Here is an 18,327-nt window from a genome sequence, read left to right on the forward strand (position 1 = left end):
TTTTTCAATGGGAAAATTGTCTCAGTTTCAGTCCCATCGTTAATTAAATTTTCTATGAAGAGTTAAAATTTGTCATGTTTATAACCTTTGGCTGTTTTTTTAAAACTCAAAGTTATGTGTTTATGTATATATGTTTTTCACAAATGACATTAGGGCTTTAATTAAAGATGCAGAAAACATTTTTTTATTTCTTAGACCTGCCAGTTACAATTTTGACCATTTGTATAAACTTCATAAAGAAAATAAATATGCTGCAGCTTCCTTGATGTTGGTAGTGATTTTGAATCTAACAGAAAGTGAAGGGATGAAAATATTATTCCCATTTATGCTTAAATATTCTGTCCCTAACTTTTTTTATCTGATCTTTATTTATGTCAAAAAAAGTGCAGCACAGGACATTCTGTTTGCTGATGCATTTATAGGCCAAAAAGTGGAAGTATTTATGTTCTGATTCATGTAATAAATAGGAAATAAGTCAGATTCTTCTGGCTACCTCTGGTCAGAAATGATCAAGGGAAAATTGTCAGACTATTTAATTTCTCTGCTGGTTTCTAGTAATTACAATCAAGCTATTCATTCATAAAAAGCTTTTTATTTTCAATCTGAAAGGACATTCCTTGTGATGTTATTTGCTGGGTTGTTTGTGTTCAGAAGTTTCACTGCTGTGTGTGTGTGTGTGTGTGTGTGATTTTTGTAGAGCTTCCAGAGAACTGGACGGACACGAGGGAGACCCTGCTGGAGGGCATGGTGTTTCACCTCAAATACCTGGGGGTGACGATGGTGGAGCAGCCCAAAGGCGAGGAGCTCTCTGCGGCGGCCGTCAAAAGGATAGTAGCCACGGTAAAACACCACAAACGCACACACACACAGCCTGAATCAGCTTAAACACCCAAATCTCCTCTGTATGTAAATAACCTACCAACAGAAAATGAGTTTCTGTCAAGCATTTATAATATTTTCTCCACATCATCACCTCTGCCGCTGCAGATGATTATGACCTGACTGGCACCTCAGTGAAATGTGATCACACTGCTTCCCCCGACCACCTTCCTCAAACGCACCGTTGACATTTTAGAAGAGAACACAATTAGTGTGGACCCTGCTACTCAGACTGTGGCTCCGGTAGAAACGGCTTAATGTTATGGGATCCATCAGCTCGCTGAATAATGAAGTTAGAGATGGCACAATGGTAGGATTCTTGAGAGACGCTGATGAATGAGGGGGGAACTAAAAGGCTCTGATTTAGTCTAATCTGTTGGTGTCTGCTCTAAAGCGGATTACAGCTAAACTGATATGTTTTCTGACATTTTGATGAATAGCAAGACTTAGGCAGTGAGATTATCGGCATTATGGAGTTGTTTTACGTAACTGCCTCAGTTAATTTATGGTTTAGATATACATCACCTTCAGTGTTGGTAAATATTTGTGAAAAGCCTTAAGATAAAATAAGCTTTTATTGCAGTGCTGTAATCTCGCACTGAAAATTTTGAAAAGTGCGGCCTTTAATTTGCGTACATTTATTTTCTGGAGAAAGTTTTTGTCTCTGGTGCCACAGTCCTGCACTTATTACTCTCTTTTATGAACTGGGATACTCTTAGTCTTCCATAACATTTCATATTTTGGCAATTCCTCTTTGCACATTCTCTGTAGATCACCAGAGTCCAGGAGTCTTTCTTGTTCTCTCTTTTTCTCAACTCTTTCTGTATTGATTTCTGTTTTCCATACTTTTTTAACAGCTCTTTCTGATTTTGAGGAATAGAAAAGACAAATGGACCTCAGCGCGATGTTACCCCAAAATTACAGATTAAAAAAAAAAAAAGTTTGTAGAAATTCTTCTCATCTTAAAACAGACTTTATTTTACTAAAATTCAACCAAACTTTGATGGGGTTTTGCTTCTGCAATGAAAGATAATTTGTGAAAATGTGAAGGGCTGTTTATATGCCTGATTTTTCTTTCTGCAGTTGTTGTTTGGTCTCGCATATATCTGAAAGCCTAATGAAAGGCTTGATGAAACATGGCAGTTTTAGTACCCCTCTGTCATCTCACTGGTGACTTTTCATTGTCTGATTACATCACCAATTAGCTCCGCAGGTTGTAATTTAGAAATGCAGATTTATTTTTTTTTCTCCCACACTCCCTCCTCTATTGTCTCCTCTGTGACCTCCGCCCTTTCCTTCTCTCCCTGCTCTCTCGTTTCCAGGCCAAAGCCAGCGGGAAAAAGCTCCAGAAAGTCACGCTAACGGTTTCGCCTCGTGGAATCATCCTTTACGACAGTGCCTCAAACCAGCTGATAGAAAATATCTCCATATACAGGTCAGTCATCCTGTCAAACCGACCTCGACCTGATCACGCCGAACTAAAGCAAAGTTCTTGTTCCTGCCTGACTCTCATTTATCACTCTGTGGATGTGTGGTAAATCTGTGTGAGGGAGAGGAAAACGAGTCGCCCTCCCAGCTGTTTTTCTCATCAATCTTAACTCCTTTGGGAACGCCGCAGCTGTTGTAAGTCTGAGCTTTTACCCGAGGTGTCACAGGGAGCCACATCTGTCTTCTCTTGTTAAAACCTCACCTGCCTCAGCCTGCAAGCTTAGTTCATGACCCGATGAGCCCGGCATGACTCACCTTTCACTTAATTCACTTATATTGGGCTGCATATCAAGAAGAGATGGGACTTTTCCATAAACGCTCCACAGACGGCTTACGGGTTTCTGAAGTTATATTTTTGTTCTTTCTCAGCCACTCTCTCTGAATGTGAACGTCTGTGGTTATTTCACTGATGTGCATTCTATCTGCTATTTTCTTTTGCACAAAGTTTATTGAAAGAGGGAAAAAGTAAAATTGGAAAGAAGTCAAAGTAAAGGTCAGCTGCAACTTAACAGTGAGAGGAAGACCGAAATAAAAAAGGATACGTTTGTGGAAAATGAAAAATGCATAATATAACCCCCAAGCATATTAACTAAGCATATTAATTTACTGTGGTGTAAGTCACATTACATCTGAGCATAAGTTAACATAATTGCCTCAATGTCGAATGATTTCTTTCTGCTTTTCTGTCTTACTTGAACAAAACTGTCCTTTACTTATTTTAAGATGGATAAAGAAATAATTTGGTGAGAAGAAAGGGGCAATATTTTGGCTCTTACTGATCAGCTTTGTTGTAGACTCAAAAATCCAATCTTTTTTTTGTGACAGTGAACACACCTCACCTTTATACTTGGTTGCACCAACTTCTACTCTCTGTTTCTTAGAAAAAACTCAGATCCATTTGTTTTTATGTTAAAAAAAGAAAGAATCTCTGAGGAAGCACAGATGTAAGTAGCTGCAGAAACCCTGGCGGTATTTTCTAGAACATGTTCAGACAGTTTTTCAGGTGATTCAGGCTGTGAGAGGGCGAGAGAAACATTTACAAACTAACTGCAGCAAAGTTGCTCTGTTTTATGCTTTTGTGGAACATGCTTAGACGAATCTTTTTGGTGTGGATTTTCTTTGAAACCACACAAACCTCGCTGTATTAAGCACTAATTGCTGGTATAAGATCCTGAAGAGCTTTCTAAAACCCACTGGCCACAAATCGGATCAGTTCCACTCACGAAGCCCCTGCTGTTTAAACCTCTCAGTGTGCAAATCTCTGTATTCATTATTTCATCTCCATTGGCAGCTAATGGCTCGTATTGTTTCCAGCGTGCCACATTCTCCCGTGTTGTTTTTGTCACTTTGCATTTGCTCAGAAATGCTACCCCTTTTTAAACACAATTCCAAGCAGATTGTTTCAGGTTGAGTCCAACAGTGACTTTGTGATGGTGCAGAAACTTAGAGCAGCTGCTCTGAGTGGAATGCAGCTTTGTTCCTCACACATCTGCTAAGAGAAAAAAACAAATAGTTCCCCTGACTTCTGGTTTCTCTAATGGCGTCCCACCCAAATATTTGCAGTAAATCTTTGTTGCTCAAACCCCACCTCAGATAATATGACCCAGGATGATTGGACGGTGATGATGATGCTCAGAGTTGCAAGAAGGACAGAGAGAGGACAGATGGCAGAAATTCATTAAAGTCATCATTGTTTTTGCCTGTCCATCCCCGCTCATGGCTTTGATATTAGAATAATGACATCATGCTGAAGTGATGGAGAAAAGCTATTTGTAGGTCATTATAGTTTGATTTAAAGGCTTCCTCTGCACCTGAGACTGACGAGCAGGACTTATTACCGCCACATGACACAGGAATGGCACATCTGGATGCCCTTCTACTTCCCTTTCACTTTTAAGTGCGAGAGACTACAAAAAGCAACGTCCCATACAAAAACTGTGACCTCATAGATATCGCAGGCACGGATAATGATCCTGCTTTCTCTGTAATTGGATTAAAGTGCTTGTATATGTGTTTGTTTCAGAATATCATATTGCACTGCGGACAAGATGCACGATAAGGTGTTTGCCTACATCGCCCAGAGCCAGCACAACGAGACTCTCGAGTGTCACGCCTTCCTCTGCTCCAAGAGAAAAATGGTGAGTAATAATAAGATCCCGTCCGCACGGGAATGGTAACCGTTTGAGCCCTGTGTTCACTTAGAGGACCCAAATGTGAAAGTAGGACTTTGTTACTGAGCAACAGTTATGTGCTGTTCAACCAAGGTAAGGCAACTGTGATGTTTTCACATGTGGTTTAACGCGACGCATGCACATCATGTCCTGATACGTGATATATCATGTATCGAGTTCTGGATATACATGTATCAGGACAGAGGCTCTTGAAGAACTGCTTCCAACCCCAACTCTGTAATAGCTTTCTTTTCAATGCCCATTTTTCTATCACAGTTTTTCCTTCCAATCAACTTTCCATGAAAATGCTTGGGTACAGCACCTTGCCTACTGCCAGCTTCTTTGTCGATAACATTGTGGGGTTTACACTCCTTGTGGGTGATGTCACCAGTGTTCTTATGACAGTGTAGATAAAGTAAGTGTGAAATGTAAATTTTTACTGTTCTTATGAAATATTCAAACCTCTTTCAATACCAAATGCCACAGTTATCAAAAATTAACTCTTGAAATTCATCACTTTGTGTAATGAAGGAGAGTAATAGGAGTCTTAGTTTAGTTTTGAATTTAATTGAATTACTGAAATAGATTTACTTTTCAGTGTTGATCTGATTTATTGAGATTCAGCCTGTGTTGTGCAGGTTCCGAAAATCTCTTTTCATAAATCCATAGTATGATGAGTTTTCTTACCATGAAGACTGACAGTAAGAAAGTTTGTTGACTTTCCCTGGAAGTCAACAAACTACCCTCAGTGGGAATGACCGCTCTGAAATGATGTCCAGGGCGACAGGAAATGATGTGGACAGAGCCGTAAACATGGAGTAGAGGTAATTTTAGCTGTGCTACGAACATGGAAAACATTCAGAAAACCCATTCACTGCTGCAATACTTTGACTTTTATTCATGCAGACCAATACATGTGAAGTTAGAAGAAGGAAGTCAAAGAGTTTGTGATTCTTCTTCTTGGCATTCTCACATCCCTGGAGGTTTTCTGAATGACGGAGCCACTCCCTTTTCTTCCTTCCTCCCACTAATTTAGTTGTGGCTAAAAGGCCACGTATCCTCCCAGTTGCACAAACAACTGGTCATGTAATCCACTGGTTTCTCTTCCCTCTCCTCAAGTACCTTAAGACGAAGCCTCCTGTGTTTGCGGTCGCTTCCTGTTTGTGTCAGGACGACGGCTCTCGCCTTCCTGTCGCTGACATGCGTGACGGTATTTTTCATCCCCGACTGACATCTGTCTCTCCTAACAGGCCCAGGCTGTAACCCTGACGGTGGCTCAAGCTTTCAGAGTGGCATTCGAGTTCTGGCAAGCTTCCAAGGAAGGTACGCATGGTCGCCCCCTCCTCGCCCCACAATTTCCCTCTGACAGATGAGTGGAAACTCGCCATACAGCCTACAAATCTGTCATCTTTCTTCTTTATCCTGAGGTTGCCATGTCAACATAGAAAAATACATTTTCCCACTTCTCCTTGATTATGTTCTCTACACCTTATGAAATACTGACAAACTGTGTAGCTATTTTCACACATTCAGAGGAATTTTACAGCCACATTAGTTAAACCAAACCATCAATTAGTGCATAGAGAGCTGTTTGAGTTTAGTGACGGCTGACTGTAACAATCACCTCTAAGAATCTTCTAGGCCCGTTTAAGCTGAATCAGTGTTTTAAAAATTAAAAACTACTAACTCAGAATCTAGAGATGCAAATGCAACTTTCTAAGTTACAGTTCATGAAGGTGCAAAAGAGGATCTGAAATCATTTTGTATTTTAGTCAGCATTAGTGATTTATTTCCTTTTTCTGTCGATCAAAGTAAAACCGTCTGCGTTATTTTGATCGTTCGTATTTATAAGCTGTAGAAAGTACACTATTTCACAACCTTGTCAAAAAGATCTCCGAAAGTGTTATCTTTTCATAATTAATATGATTTAGTCTTTAACATACATTCTAACAAAACAACCAAATGAAAAAAGCAGGCCATTTTTCTCTGTTTTGCAGCATTGCTTCAGATTTACTATGCAGGTTTTCATGTATGCATAGCTGTCTTAAGAACCCACCACAGCTTTTTATTAAGGTTGAGGTTTTTTCGGCTATCCTGTTCTAGATTTGGTGTCTTGTTGATGACCTAGTTTGGGTCAAACTTCAGCTTTTTGGACACATTCTTACATTTGACTGTAGAACCCAACCCAAACTCTACCCATCTATTTTCCCCTGAATGTTCACCAGTTATTGAACCACTTTTTCTAATACATGTTCCAGAAGTCTTGTGGTTGACCCAGAGCCAACTTTGTAAATCCAAGCTGTTCTGCCATATTTTTATTCTTCTTTCAGCCTTTTCAAACAAGCCCTGCTTGTTTTCTACTTGTGCCATCATTATTTTGTTTAATATGCTAACTGGGGCTTGCTGGGTCTCTAGAGAGAAGATTTGGATTTTTGACACATTTACTGGTGATGTTCACATCTGAACATCAAAACCCAACAAATCTGGACATTTCAGTCTTGGAAGTTGTAAGATTTTAGTGAGTGAAGACTGTGAAGGAATTAAGTGTTTCCTGAGGCAGATGTGTGGGAATGTGCATTTTCTCTTCACTGCATCCTTAACCACACAGTGCTTTCCTTCCCTTATTATACATTCGTGTGTGTGTTTTATGAGTCTAGCTGGTACTTTGATATTTCTGAGCATTTTTAATTTTCCACTTATTATACCTAAATGTATGTCTTTGAAGACAACAGACAGCCGGAGCAGCTGTGTGAGCAGGGTGGCCAACACAAGCAGTAGTTTTTGTTGTTTTTTTTTTTAAAGCTCAGTAGAGCGTGTATAATTTACTGCATGTTTGACTCCTCTGTAAATGAGCATATCTTACCACATAATATTAGTTCCTGCATCCCCAGTTCTCCTCTCACCACCACCTTACTCATTTTTTTACATGTGTGTTGCCTTGTTGGTGGTCTTTTGAATTCATTGATTGTCCAATTGCTGCCTGTTTTGTTTTGCACCTGCGGCTTGAACGTAGAATAATTTTCGTCTCTCGGTGCTCGCTACGAGGACTGATAAAGAATGGGGGAGCAACTGGGTAGGGTGTGGGGGCAATAAAGCATGAAAGGGTGACGCTCAGAGGGCTGCTGAGAGAAAGGAAAATGATTGTGCGCTTGTGTCAGCTGAAGCTCAGCCCCATGACACGTTCAATGTCAGTGCCATGTCAGATGCCGTCTCACACGAAGGCTGATTTATGCAGTCCTTTAGAGACGCACGTCTGCACCAGACGAAAGGCAACGTTTCTACCAGCTTTTCCTTCTGTCTTCTATGGAAGGCATCTATTTTTTTTGTTTTGTTTTGCTTACACCAAGGCCAAGGATTCCTCGCCTCACACCTCTTCAGGCCTTTTATTTTCCTCGCTTTCGGTTAAATACTTAAAATTGAACGCAACCTTTTTAGTGTTTCACTCAAGCTCCCTTCCTCTGCTCACGTTATCCTTCTCCTCAGCCTTGAAACTTCAGAAGAGGCAAAGTATATATATTTTTTCTCTAAACAGATTTCCTTTCGAAACTGAGTCCCAAAGCAATCTTCTGAGTCTGGACCCCTCAGGATTAAGGCAGGCAGGAAGATGAGATCCACCGTCTGGTTTTCTTGTGTTTTTGGAAGAGCTCTTCTTGCACCACCCACTGTGGTTCTCCTCAGTACAACACACATGCCTGACCCACATTCCTCCGTATATTACATCTCCCAACTTTGTTCTTAAAGTTGCTCTCATAGAATATTCACTGTAAACACTACAGCAGGGAAGTATGTTTACATCGGCTTCATGTTTAGGAGGAGCCGGAGTGAGCTTCAGGACGCCTGGGGAAACTTTCGTTGCTCTCTCTCATTGCTAAGCTACCAGGACTCTTGGGAGATTGGATTTTTTTTCTAAATAGATGATGGGTGGTGATGAAATAAAAAATATTTGCCTGCTGTAACTCTGCAGGACCATTACTTACAGGAGGCCAGTCCTTTAGGGTAGGGCTGTAATAACATAAATCCCTTGCACACACTGAGATAAAAAAAGAAACACCAATGTTGGTGAAGAAGTGCTATTTGACATGAAAATCGTTGCAGAACTGTGTAACTTTAAAAAATGCTATAAAATTATAAGAAAGGTTGACTGTGACAACTTTAATTTCTCAAATTTTGGCATCCATCTTGCCATGTATGGTGGCATATTAAAAAAAGTGCCTAACAAAAGGATATGTAGCTGATTTTTTTTGAAAGGGTAACATCAATTCTGTCATATATGAAGTTTTTGTTGTTTTCTATGAATTTCTTTTTTAACAGTGAGCATATATTGAGATTAAGGGTGTGGATTTACAGTTTTCAGCAACATTAGTACCGTTATGTCAGGATCAACTGAGCTCTTGGTAGTTCAATCCTCTTTGATTTCCTCTCTGATTTGTAAAGCTGTCAGCCAAATCGATCAGAAACTAGGTCATGCTGTCAGTTTCATTTTCAGTTTTAGGCTTCCAGGACGCTGACGTGGATAAATCTTAATCAGTGCAGAGATTGTGCACGCAGCGTAATATGAATAACATTGTTATTGCTGCAGTACCTGAGCTTGCTTCAATTGGTTAGCAGTTGCGCACATACGCAGTAAACATGGCATGTACGCTTTTTTCACATGTCCACAAAAAATCGGTCTCAGCCCGGCTGAGGGAAAACTGTCGCTGTTCCATCTGGTGAAATGTGTAGTAAAACTGAGCAGAATAATTATTTTTAAGGTTTTATGTCATTGAAATGAAAAGCAGACATGCAATTGCATACATAAAATCATAAAAGTATTTTAGAATAGACAGTCTAAACAGTTAGTTTCACCTTTCACTCCTAAAACGTGAGAGCCGGTGCCATGTTGTTTGACCTTTAGATTTCCCCACCAGAATGTCGGAGAACAATACATAATCTGTCATGGAGTCGACATTGTGAAGTGTTGTGCAAATGCATTGTCCAGCTTTGTCCTATGAATAGACCTTTGTCCTCTGAGGGAGAAGTCTCAACCTTTGCTGAGTTATTGGTGCCATTCAGACCAGCCGTTCTGTGAAAGGGTGATAAATATAGGCCCAGAAATCGCTCTGCAAGGTGAGGCGCTACAGTAGCGCTGCACTGCAGGAAGTCTACAGCCAGCTGTTGTTGCTCGTGTTGTGTGACTTGCACTTTATTGAAAACTGTCTCAACAGGATGCCGTGGGTAGAGCTCTCCATCCGTCTCACCCAGATGTACTGATACTGTGTTTACTCACGAGAAGCCTCTAGAGGTGCAGACGGCCCCCTCCTGTAGGTTCAAGCCAGCAGATGTTTTAGGAGCCACTTTAACTTCTCCTATTTACTCTCTTACAGTGCTTTGCTCTATTCATATTAGGGATCCAAATAATTAATTGACTTGCGATTAATTGATGATTAATGACTTATTAGATTAAAATTGGTTCCAATCGATTAACATCCACCTAAGCCTTCTTTTAGTGTTGTAGTTTGGTCACCATCGAGAAGAGGGCGTCGTTTATTCTTTTCATCTTTTATGTTTCTATTCAGCAACCCAAGTAAGTGGTCCCTGTTTTGGTATATCTTATAAATATGTCTAATGTGAGAAAAAACAACATTTTCTGTTTATTCAGTAGCTGTATAATACAACTGACACAAAATAATGTGGAAATTTTTTTTTTATTATTATTATTCAACATATTGGGAAAAATATGCTGAATTCTATATTTTTAATCCATCTTTGTGAATGAAAAGACAGTCGGCCCTCTTGATACAAGAGGAAAAAAAGTCAGGTTTTTAAGAAAATGGCCACTTATCAATTAATTGTTAGTCGAGCGATGAGATCAATCAGCTTTACATTAACTCATCAATTGATGACTTGCATCTTTATTTTCTTCTTCACAATTACTTGCATTACTACGTCAGGGTATTATTGTGATTTCATGCGATGGACTAATGTAAACTAGTGAATAGCTATGAAGTAGAGGGATAATGATGCATGGCTTTAGACATAAAATCCAGCTAAGCTGGACTTGTTTGTCAAAAATGTTACTTTTACTTATTTTTCAGCTGCTAGAAAAATAACAGTACTTTAAGCAGTGCACTGCAGAAGAGTTGGTCACACCTTCTTGACCTTCACTGACTTGCTGTGTTCTTTGTGCTGACTTGTCGTCCATAGACAAAGAGAAGCGAGTAAAGTCGGGTTCAGATGGCGAAGGAGCCAGCAACTCTCAGTCGGACAGCTCGGCCAGCCTGGGCAGCCTGAAGGGAGGAGGTGAGTCCTGTCACCCGTCATCACGTCTTTCTCACCCTCGCTGTCACAGCAGTCATATCCTCGGGGGAGGGGGTGGGAGCGTGTTCGGCCACTCGTTAAAAGGTTGGCCTACATCAGAGCTGCAGGTCGGCTAGATTCTCACAGGAAGACGTCATTAATCTGAACAGGAAGTGACAGTTTAAGATGATCGTGTTTGATGATAATCGACTCCTTAATTTAGAAGCATTCGGCCGCGTTGTGATCTGCTGAAATATATGCTGCCTCAGTAATCCCTGTGACGATCTGCGATAACAGCTATTATCATACAGTGGAGCCCAGTTAGTTTAAAAGCATGAATAAGACTGTGTTGGATTTGAATTAGTAAGATGATACGGCCATTAACATGTCGACATCTACTCATCCATATAAAATCCTGTTCTTATTTCTCTAAACTGGCCGCAGGGTTCGCTCACAGAGAGCCTTTCTGTTTCTGATACCAGAGCGATACACTACATTATTCATTGTTTTCTTGCTGATCTTTTTAAAAGCCTGAATTTTGTGAAAATCTGAAAACATCCACTGTGTAGCGAGCTTCATCCTCTGCTCAGCCAGCTGGGCTCAGGCCAGACAGGGATCTCTTCTCTAAATCCATCCTGACACTACATGTGGCCTTGGATGTGAAACGTTTCATGACACGTGGGGTTTTTTGGGGATAATCCTCAGAGAAGCAAGTCTTGCAAAAGCAGGGGCTCTGTGTCAACAAGTTTGGACTTGTTAGGTCATTCGGCTGCCAGAGGAAAGGAATTTCCTCAAGGCAAATTGGCATAATTGTACAGTGGGGTGAAGCTTTAGAGTGCTTCTGGGAAAAAGACAGAACAATCCTCTGAAATAGAAGTTGGAGAAAGATCTTTTTCTTTTAATAAGAAGGTTACATTCTTGTACCCTTCACTGTGATCAAATAGCACGTCACGGCTCAGCGGCATTGCTGAAAGGTGAGTCAGCTTTATTGATGTGACACGATACCTTCAATCCTCTCTTGGAACCGCGTCTCTTACTGCGGCTCTAAATTATAGCCCATCCTGATCGCTGGGGGATTTCTCCTGCTGGGGTATCAGCTTCCTTACCAAAGGTCTAACTCTACACAAGGCTGAATGTCAAACTACAACTAACACTTGCATTCTCTCTCCGTAAAATTATTATTTTTTTCTTTTAATATAATGTTTTGTGTGGAAATTCATATATGAGGTTAGTTTCCACAGATGCCAAAGAAACATCCTCAAATATTCTGAGAATGTGACAAGCAGGCTTTTACTGTCATTGCCTGTTATCTGCTTCATTTTCACCATCTAATTCAATTAGGTTCCCAAAAAATGTCTTTGGTAGACACTTAATGAGACAAATCGGTCCAATCCATGTAAAATCCAGCAACATAGCCAAACCAGGTGCATTGTTTGTTTGTTTTTTTTGTGTATTTTTATTTTATTTTGGGTTTTTTTTGCCTTTTCATCAACCCTGAAAACAAATACAGAAATAAAAAAAGTCTTATTTAAAGGTTTATCTCCCATGTCACCAAGTGGAAACCTTCAATAGGAGCAGGTTTAGTGGGTATGTGCCCTGTTTCAATCTCACTCGGACCAGGAGCACTTTCTATGTGGACCAAAAACAAGGAGGGCATAAACCACATTTGAGGAAAGAGTCACGAGTACACACAAAAGAACTAGATCAGGAGAGCTTTCCATGGAGAACAAAGACAAAAGGAGTACTATTATTTTCTGGCAGCTGTAGCTCCATCAACGGCAACTGAGAACAGAAAACTAAATGCTTCTCAGATGTCCAAAATGTTAGAAAGGGAAACGTGTAAAAAGCTTGGGTTTGGAAAAGTTAACATTTTTACCAAAGAACTCCTGCAACATATGACATGCAGCACAACAATAAAACAAATTTACGCAGTACTTGAATTTGCAACTTAAAACATTTTAACAGGGCAAAATGCTGTAAAGTTAAACATGTCTGAGTTGTCATGAGATCTTGCAGCAGCAGGTGAATCTGTATTGTGGATTACTTTCTGCTAGAGATTGCCTCTCATATTGGATTTGGATGGTGCGGATATTAAAAATCACACACACTGACCCATGCATTAGCCCTGGACCAAGATTAGCGTTGATGCACATTAATCACCATGTGTGCTATTGCAAACCAATCCCGTTGCAGACCAGAAACATCGTGTGTGTTGGGTATGAAAGTCAGGAGGTTGCACTCTGCTGCCAGCAGATCGTTGATTAATAAGTTCCATTGCTGCTTTAATGATTTCACACATGCCTGAAACTAATATCTGCTTTATGAAGTATGAAGCAATAGCACGCACTCAAATGGAGTGAACTTTTCCTGTGTTTTACAGATGCAGCCACAGGGACTCTCCTGGAGTTCGCGGAGGGAGCCAAAGCGGCGCAGGCCCACTCAGGAACAAAACCGGCCGAGTCGGATCCATTCATGGTGCATAATCACGCGGCGGAGAACAACAATACCGTTTGGGTAAGACAAGAGTGGTGTTGGCCAACATGTCTCAGCTGCTGGGGTTTGATAAGAAGAATGCCTCATAGAAATACTGATTAAATACTACCAAGTGATGTACTTTACTTGCTGCGGTCAAAGTGGGCACCATAGTTGTGCTGCAGCCACATTGAGGTGGACAATAGCCTATTGAGCAGAAGCATTCTTATCTAATTCCCACATGGCAGAGAAGGGTGTGGGACTTTTGATAATAGGGAAAAAAGGCTAGTTTTACATGCATTCACGTTTTCACAGGAAAACCTTTTATTTCTCTGTGTTGTGTCTGACAGGAGCTGGAGGACGGTCTGGACGAGGCGTTTTCAAGGTGAGTGATGCTGTGAAGGTTGGAGGGTATCCTGAAATTAAACAGGCACAAAGACTTCCAAGTCTTCAGTTTGGGCTTGCCTGATCAAATAATAAAATGCAGCCTCTCCCTCCAGCAGACAGGAGAGGCAGGAAGAGGCTCCAGTTTAGCTAACATTTGACCTGAGTCATGCTCCGTATGACTCAGGTCACAGTGATTTTATATTCCATCGACAAATCTTTCTGTTTTGAGACACAGTTTGTACTTTTAATTTAAATCAAAGGAAGAATGATCCTAAAGTAGTCACAATAAAGTATTTTAAAGTATCATTCTGACAGAAAAACAGAACGCAAAAATATTTAGAAGTAGATTCTGTCCTCAATGAGCATTCTGAAATAAGCTGATCTGCTGCCAGGTTGGGCTTTATTTCCTTTTAATACTAGTGCATTTTATTTTGTCTTGTCCTGCTAAAGAGAATTGGATCCTGAGTATTTTTAATCAGGCTCTGACAGGCCGTTTCAGACCCGTTATCAGATGATTATTTGTCTGCACACACTGTAATTACACGGTGACGCTGTTAGTCTCCAGTTCTTTGATTAATGAGGATGCTCACAGTGCAAGCAGTGATGGGGCTGCACATCGGGCCGGCTTGCTGGACGCTGATTGTGTTTGTTGCAGTTGAACTTTAGGTAGAGATAAAGGATTAAAGCCAGGATGTGGAGTATTTGATGTCTCTCTGAACTCAGTAGAGGTTATTCTGGAGGCAATATTTTGTATCAAATTCAGATGTTTGAGTCTAACCTTGTTGCAGTCTAAATCTTTGCTGCCATCTGCTGGTTGATTATGTGCATTACCCTAACTTTTTAAAAATAAATTCAGTGTCTTACTAGAGGATAAGCCTTAAACTTTGTCACAGTGTGTCCCATTTTATTCTGATTTTAAATGACAGACCAACACTAAGGAGGACATAGCTGTCCAAGTTGCGCTTTCCCTCATTTTTTTAGGATTACAAGTCCCTGGCAAAACCATCTTTTCCTGTCAGGTTCAAGTCTTTCTATATTTCTACCTCCTTTGCACATATAAAACTGTCTCTTATTTTCATTCTTCTTTACAAATTAGCTGAAGCACACACAGAGTCCTTTCAATGTGGCTGTACAGCAGTTTGCAAGCCTGGTCACAAAAATCCCATTAGCATTTAGATCTGGACTTTGACTCGGATCATTCTAACACATAGATGTTTTGCTCCAAACCGCTCCGCTGCGGATCTGCTTGTACTTCCATTGACATCGTCCTGCTGGAAGGTGATCCTACAACACCATCATATGTCAATAACAAGTTTTCCTTCAGGATTCCACAGGTTCTCCTTCTCTTCTCTTTGTGTTGGTCTGCCACATTAAATCTAAATGAAAAACTGAAGTTTGAGGTTATAATGTAACAACAAAGGGAAAAGTTAAACCAATCTAAATCTTTTTTTAAACCTCTGGTCTTATTTAAATTCGTATCAATAAAATCATACTACATTAGAAGAAATGGACCATTCATAACATAATGAGGAAGAGGTTCGGAGGAGCTGTAAGCTGGATTGTTCCCTGACTTGTGATGTTTCCTTTGCACCCCTCAGCCGCAGTCTGGATAGCTTTGAATCCTACTCAGGTAACAATTGTCATGAATCATTTCCTCCTCATCAACCCACCGTTCCAGCCTGCTCATCTGTGTTCAGCCAGAACATTTTCAGCGTGTAGCTTTGTGTTACTTTTGAAATAGTTTACACCTGTAACATAGTCGACTCAAACCTAAGGAACTTTCAGCCACCGTGTCCACGTCTTCATCACCAATGTACGACCTTGTTTTTCTGCATCACATCCATCACTTTTGCACCTTTGACACAGACTGTGCGTTCACAATGTAGCGCTAACAGAGCAGATTGTGGTATAGTATGATAAAATTAACTCTGCTGCAATTGGTTTGTTTGAAATATTTTCACCTTTCACTATCATAAACAGAATGCCCATGTTATATTTATAATATAGTACAAAAGTCTTCAATCATTCATTCTTTCTTTATATTTTGCTTCCAAGCAGTGAGACTTTCTTGTAATCTTTTAAGTGCTTTAGATCAGTAGTTCTCCAGCCTGTTTGAAAGTGTTTTTTCACCTTGTTAACTGTTGTAGCTGCTGTATTGTGCTGTGTTTTTCCTTTGTTCCTTTTTCCATAGAGACACTATTACTCTGAAAATGAAAGTATGTCATAGCTTTTTCTCTGTTTTGATAAGAAACCTTTTTTTTGGCATTTTTTGGTACTTTGCTGTGTTGGACTTTTTGTTGATTAAAATTTCAGTTTGAGTCCATAACGGCACCAGTGTTTTTGGCTCCCTGCAGTTTTAACCCTTCCTGAGACTAGCAGAATATTGGTTTTTAATTGGAGTAAAAATAACAACTTCTGTCTTTTGTAGATAAGCTAAAAACAATTCTTGTGGAGGCATGGGGATTGTGGTCATGTAGTCAAACACAGATATACAATTGTGTGTCATCAGCATACAGACGGTATGAGATGTTCAGAGTTCTCACTCTGTCTGAAACGACTTCACAAGCATTAAAAACAATATGAAGTCGAGTATGGAAAAAAAGTTAGTGTCTTAGAAACTACAAGTTTAATACACATTCATTTGGAAAAGATAAAAGGGGCTGTTTCACAGCTTTTTGGCATTTAGAAATATTTTACTGAACTTTTGGTTCTATTTTTAGAGGCCAAACCAAACATTAGTACTTGTAGTTTTTGAATGTTTACAGACAAAACCAAAGCTGCAAAGATGACAAAATTCTCTTTTAAAAAAATCTGATGGCAAATAAGTCAGTCCAGATTTAATCTAATCTAAGATGGTTCAGATATCCTTCACCATACTTTGGAATCAAGCCAACCTTTGCTTCACATTTTGTGTCAGTGGAACATACAGATAAAAAAAATGTGTTTAACACAATTAAAGTCGAATATAAGTGGGATGAGATTAGAGCCCTGAGGAACTCCAGGCCTGTGTGATCTCTGTGTGCTTGAATGTATATTTGCCAAATGTATGTCCCAAAATAACCTGTAATATTTGAATCAGTTTACCACAATATTTAATATTCCGTCAGACTGTTCTAAGTCTAATCAACTTCATGATCAACATCAAATGCAGCACACAGATCAGGAAACATCAAGACACAGGCTTGTGATGTGTCACTGTTGAGACTTGTATTATTATATAGTTTTACAGGTGCCAGGTGCTCTGAAGATTACAGGAGCAGCTGCAGATCATTGGAAGTCAAATATAATGAGACTACGAATGATTACAAATATTTGTACTGTACTTTTTTTTTTTTTTTTTATCCACACGTGAAGTAAACATTGTGTCTTTTGTCATACAGAGGTCTAAGTTAAGTTTAAAATGTGTCATTTTCTCTTGCTTTTTGCAGACTCGCTGAGTCTCGCACTAACCCCCAGGTCCTGGACATTGGGGTAAACCCTCAGGACTTGAACAATGAAGAGTGCCTCACCACAGGCAAATGGGACCAAGAAGAGACAGACTCAGCTGCACAAAAAGACACGTTTGAGTTCTAACGTAAAGCCTCTGTCAAGAAGAAGGGAAAACCAGGGGGAAAAAAGAAGGCAAAATGCTGGTAGAATAGATACAGAAGCCTGTGAAATCAGTAAGTTTTCCCAGCTTCTCCCTGCTGCCACGTTTCCGAACCGTCTGGATCTCTGACGGCTCTGAATCCACCTGAGCAGAGAAGGACAACACGAGCCGACTGCTCACACAACAGGCCAAAGCAATACAAACCAGTTCACCCCTTTACTTTCAATGGAAAAAAAAAAAACATGCAGCCACTCCATGTTTTGTTACAGTCAGTCTGTTATGTTTTGTTTTTACCTATCACTCCTATGTATGTGTACACTGCGACGCGGAAAGCATGCGAGAGCTACCGCAAGGTGGGCTGTTGTTTTCTTTAGTAGATTGGATGCTAACTCGCTAGATCCATACTGTGTTCAGCAGAAAGTTACTACCTATATGCGTGTCACAACTCCAGTGGGCACAAAAGCTTTAAAAAAAATGTGTCAACATTTGTTTGTTCAACAGAGTGACAATCCTATTTTCTTCTACTGCAAAAAAAGTGTATTTTTGAGTGTATTTTTGCACTCCGCTTTCATTCATCTTTAAAAGCACAGAATTCATGTAAGGGGATTTTAATATCGAACACTTTTTTGCTTTCACATTAACTGCTTTTCCTCCTCAACTTGAAAAATTGTTTTTCAACAACTCTGAGTCCCTGAGCTAAATTTGTGGGACAGATACGTTGATGTTGTTGTGCGTAACACAGTTTTATTAAAAGCAATTGCCAATTCAGAATTCCCACTCAGGATCAAGGCTGTAATAAGAAAAAGGAGCTGGCAATCAGCTACTTTTACTGAAAATCTCTCATGTGTTCATTTGAACTCTTGGATTCAGACTTGTTAAACAGATCATTAAGAGGATGAAGAGCTTTTATTGGCACTCGGACGCCATTTGTCAAAATATGTTACAGTGACGTTCAGTTTACTTTTTTTAATTTTCTCCCCCCACAGGGACTGTTCCCAGTGTTATTTTTGGTGTTTGTTTTATGCATTAATTTAAATTACATAAATTTTAATAAAAATCTAATTA

The 18,327-nt window shown here is 39.9% G+C and overlaps 1 protein-coding gene across 2 annotated transcripts in view; it reads left to right on the plus strand.

Annotated features, from left to right (window-relative positions):
* ldlrap1 (low density lipoprotein receptor adaptor protein 1) overlaps positions 1–18,327 on the plus strand; it is a 33,220-nt gene extending 14,893 nt beyond the window's left edge. Inside the window, exons 2-10 of one of the 2 annotated variants that reach the window (XM_023352811.1) lie at positions 698–840; positions 2,202–2,314; positions 4,391–4,505; positions 5,789–5,861; positions 10,722–10,817; positions 13,195–13,328; positions 13,637–13,671; positions 15,272–15,303; positions 17,102–18,327. In XM_023352811.1, the coding sequence (XP_023208579.1) occupies positions 698–840; positions 2,202–2,314; positions 4,391–4,505; positions 5,789–5,861; positions 10,722–10,817; positions 13,195–13,328; positions 13,637–13,671; positions 15,272–15,303; positions 17,102–17,148 (788 nt within the window). In that variant the 3' untranslated portion in view covers positions 17,149–18,327. The remainder of the gene's footprint in view (positions 1–697; positions 841–2,201; positions 2,315–4,390; positions 4,506–5,788; positions 5,862–10,721; positions 10,818–13,194; positions 13,329–13,636; positions 13,672–15,271; positions 15,304–17,101) is intronic. The other variant, XM_005799129.3, reaches the window with a different exon arrangement.

This window comes from Xiphophorus maculatus, chromosome 19, assembly GCF_002775205.1.
Source record: "Xiphophorus maculatus strain JP 163 A chromosome 19, X_maculatus-5.0-male, whole genome shotgun sequence".
Taxonomy (NCBI): domain Eukaryota; kingdom Metazoa; phylum Chordata; class Actinopteri; order Cyprinodontiformes; family Poeciliidae; genus Xiphophorus; species Xiphophorus maculatus.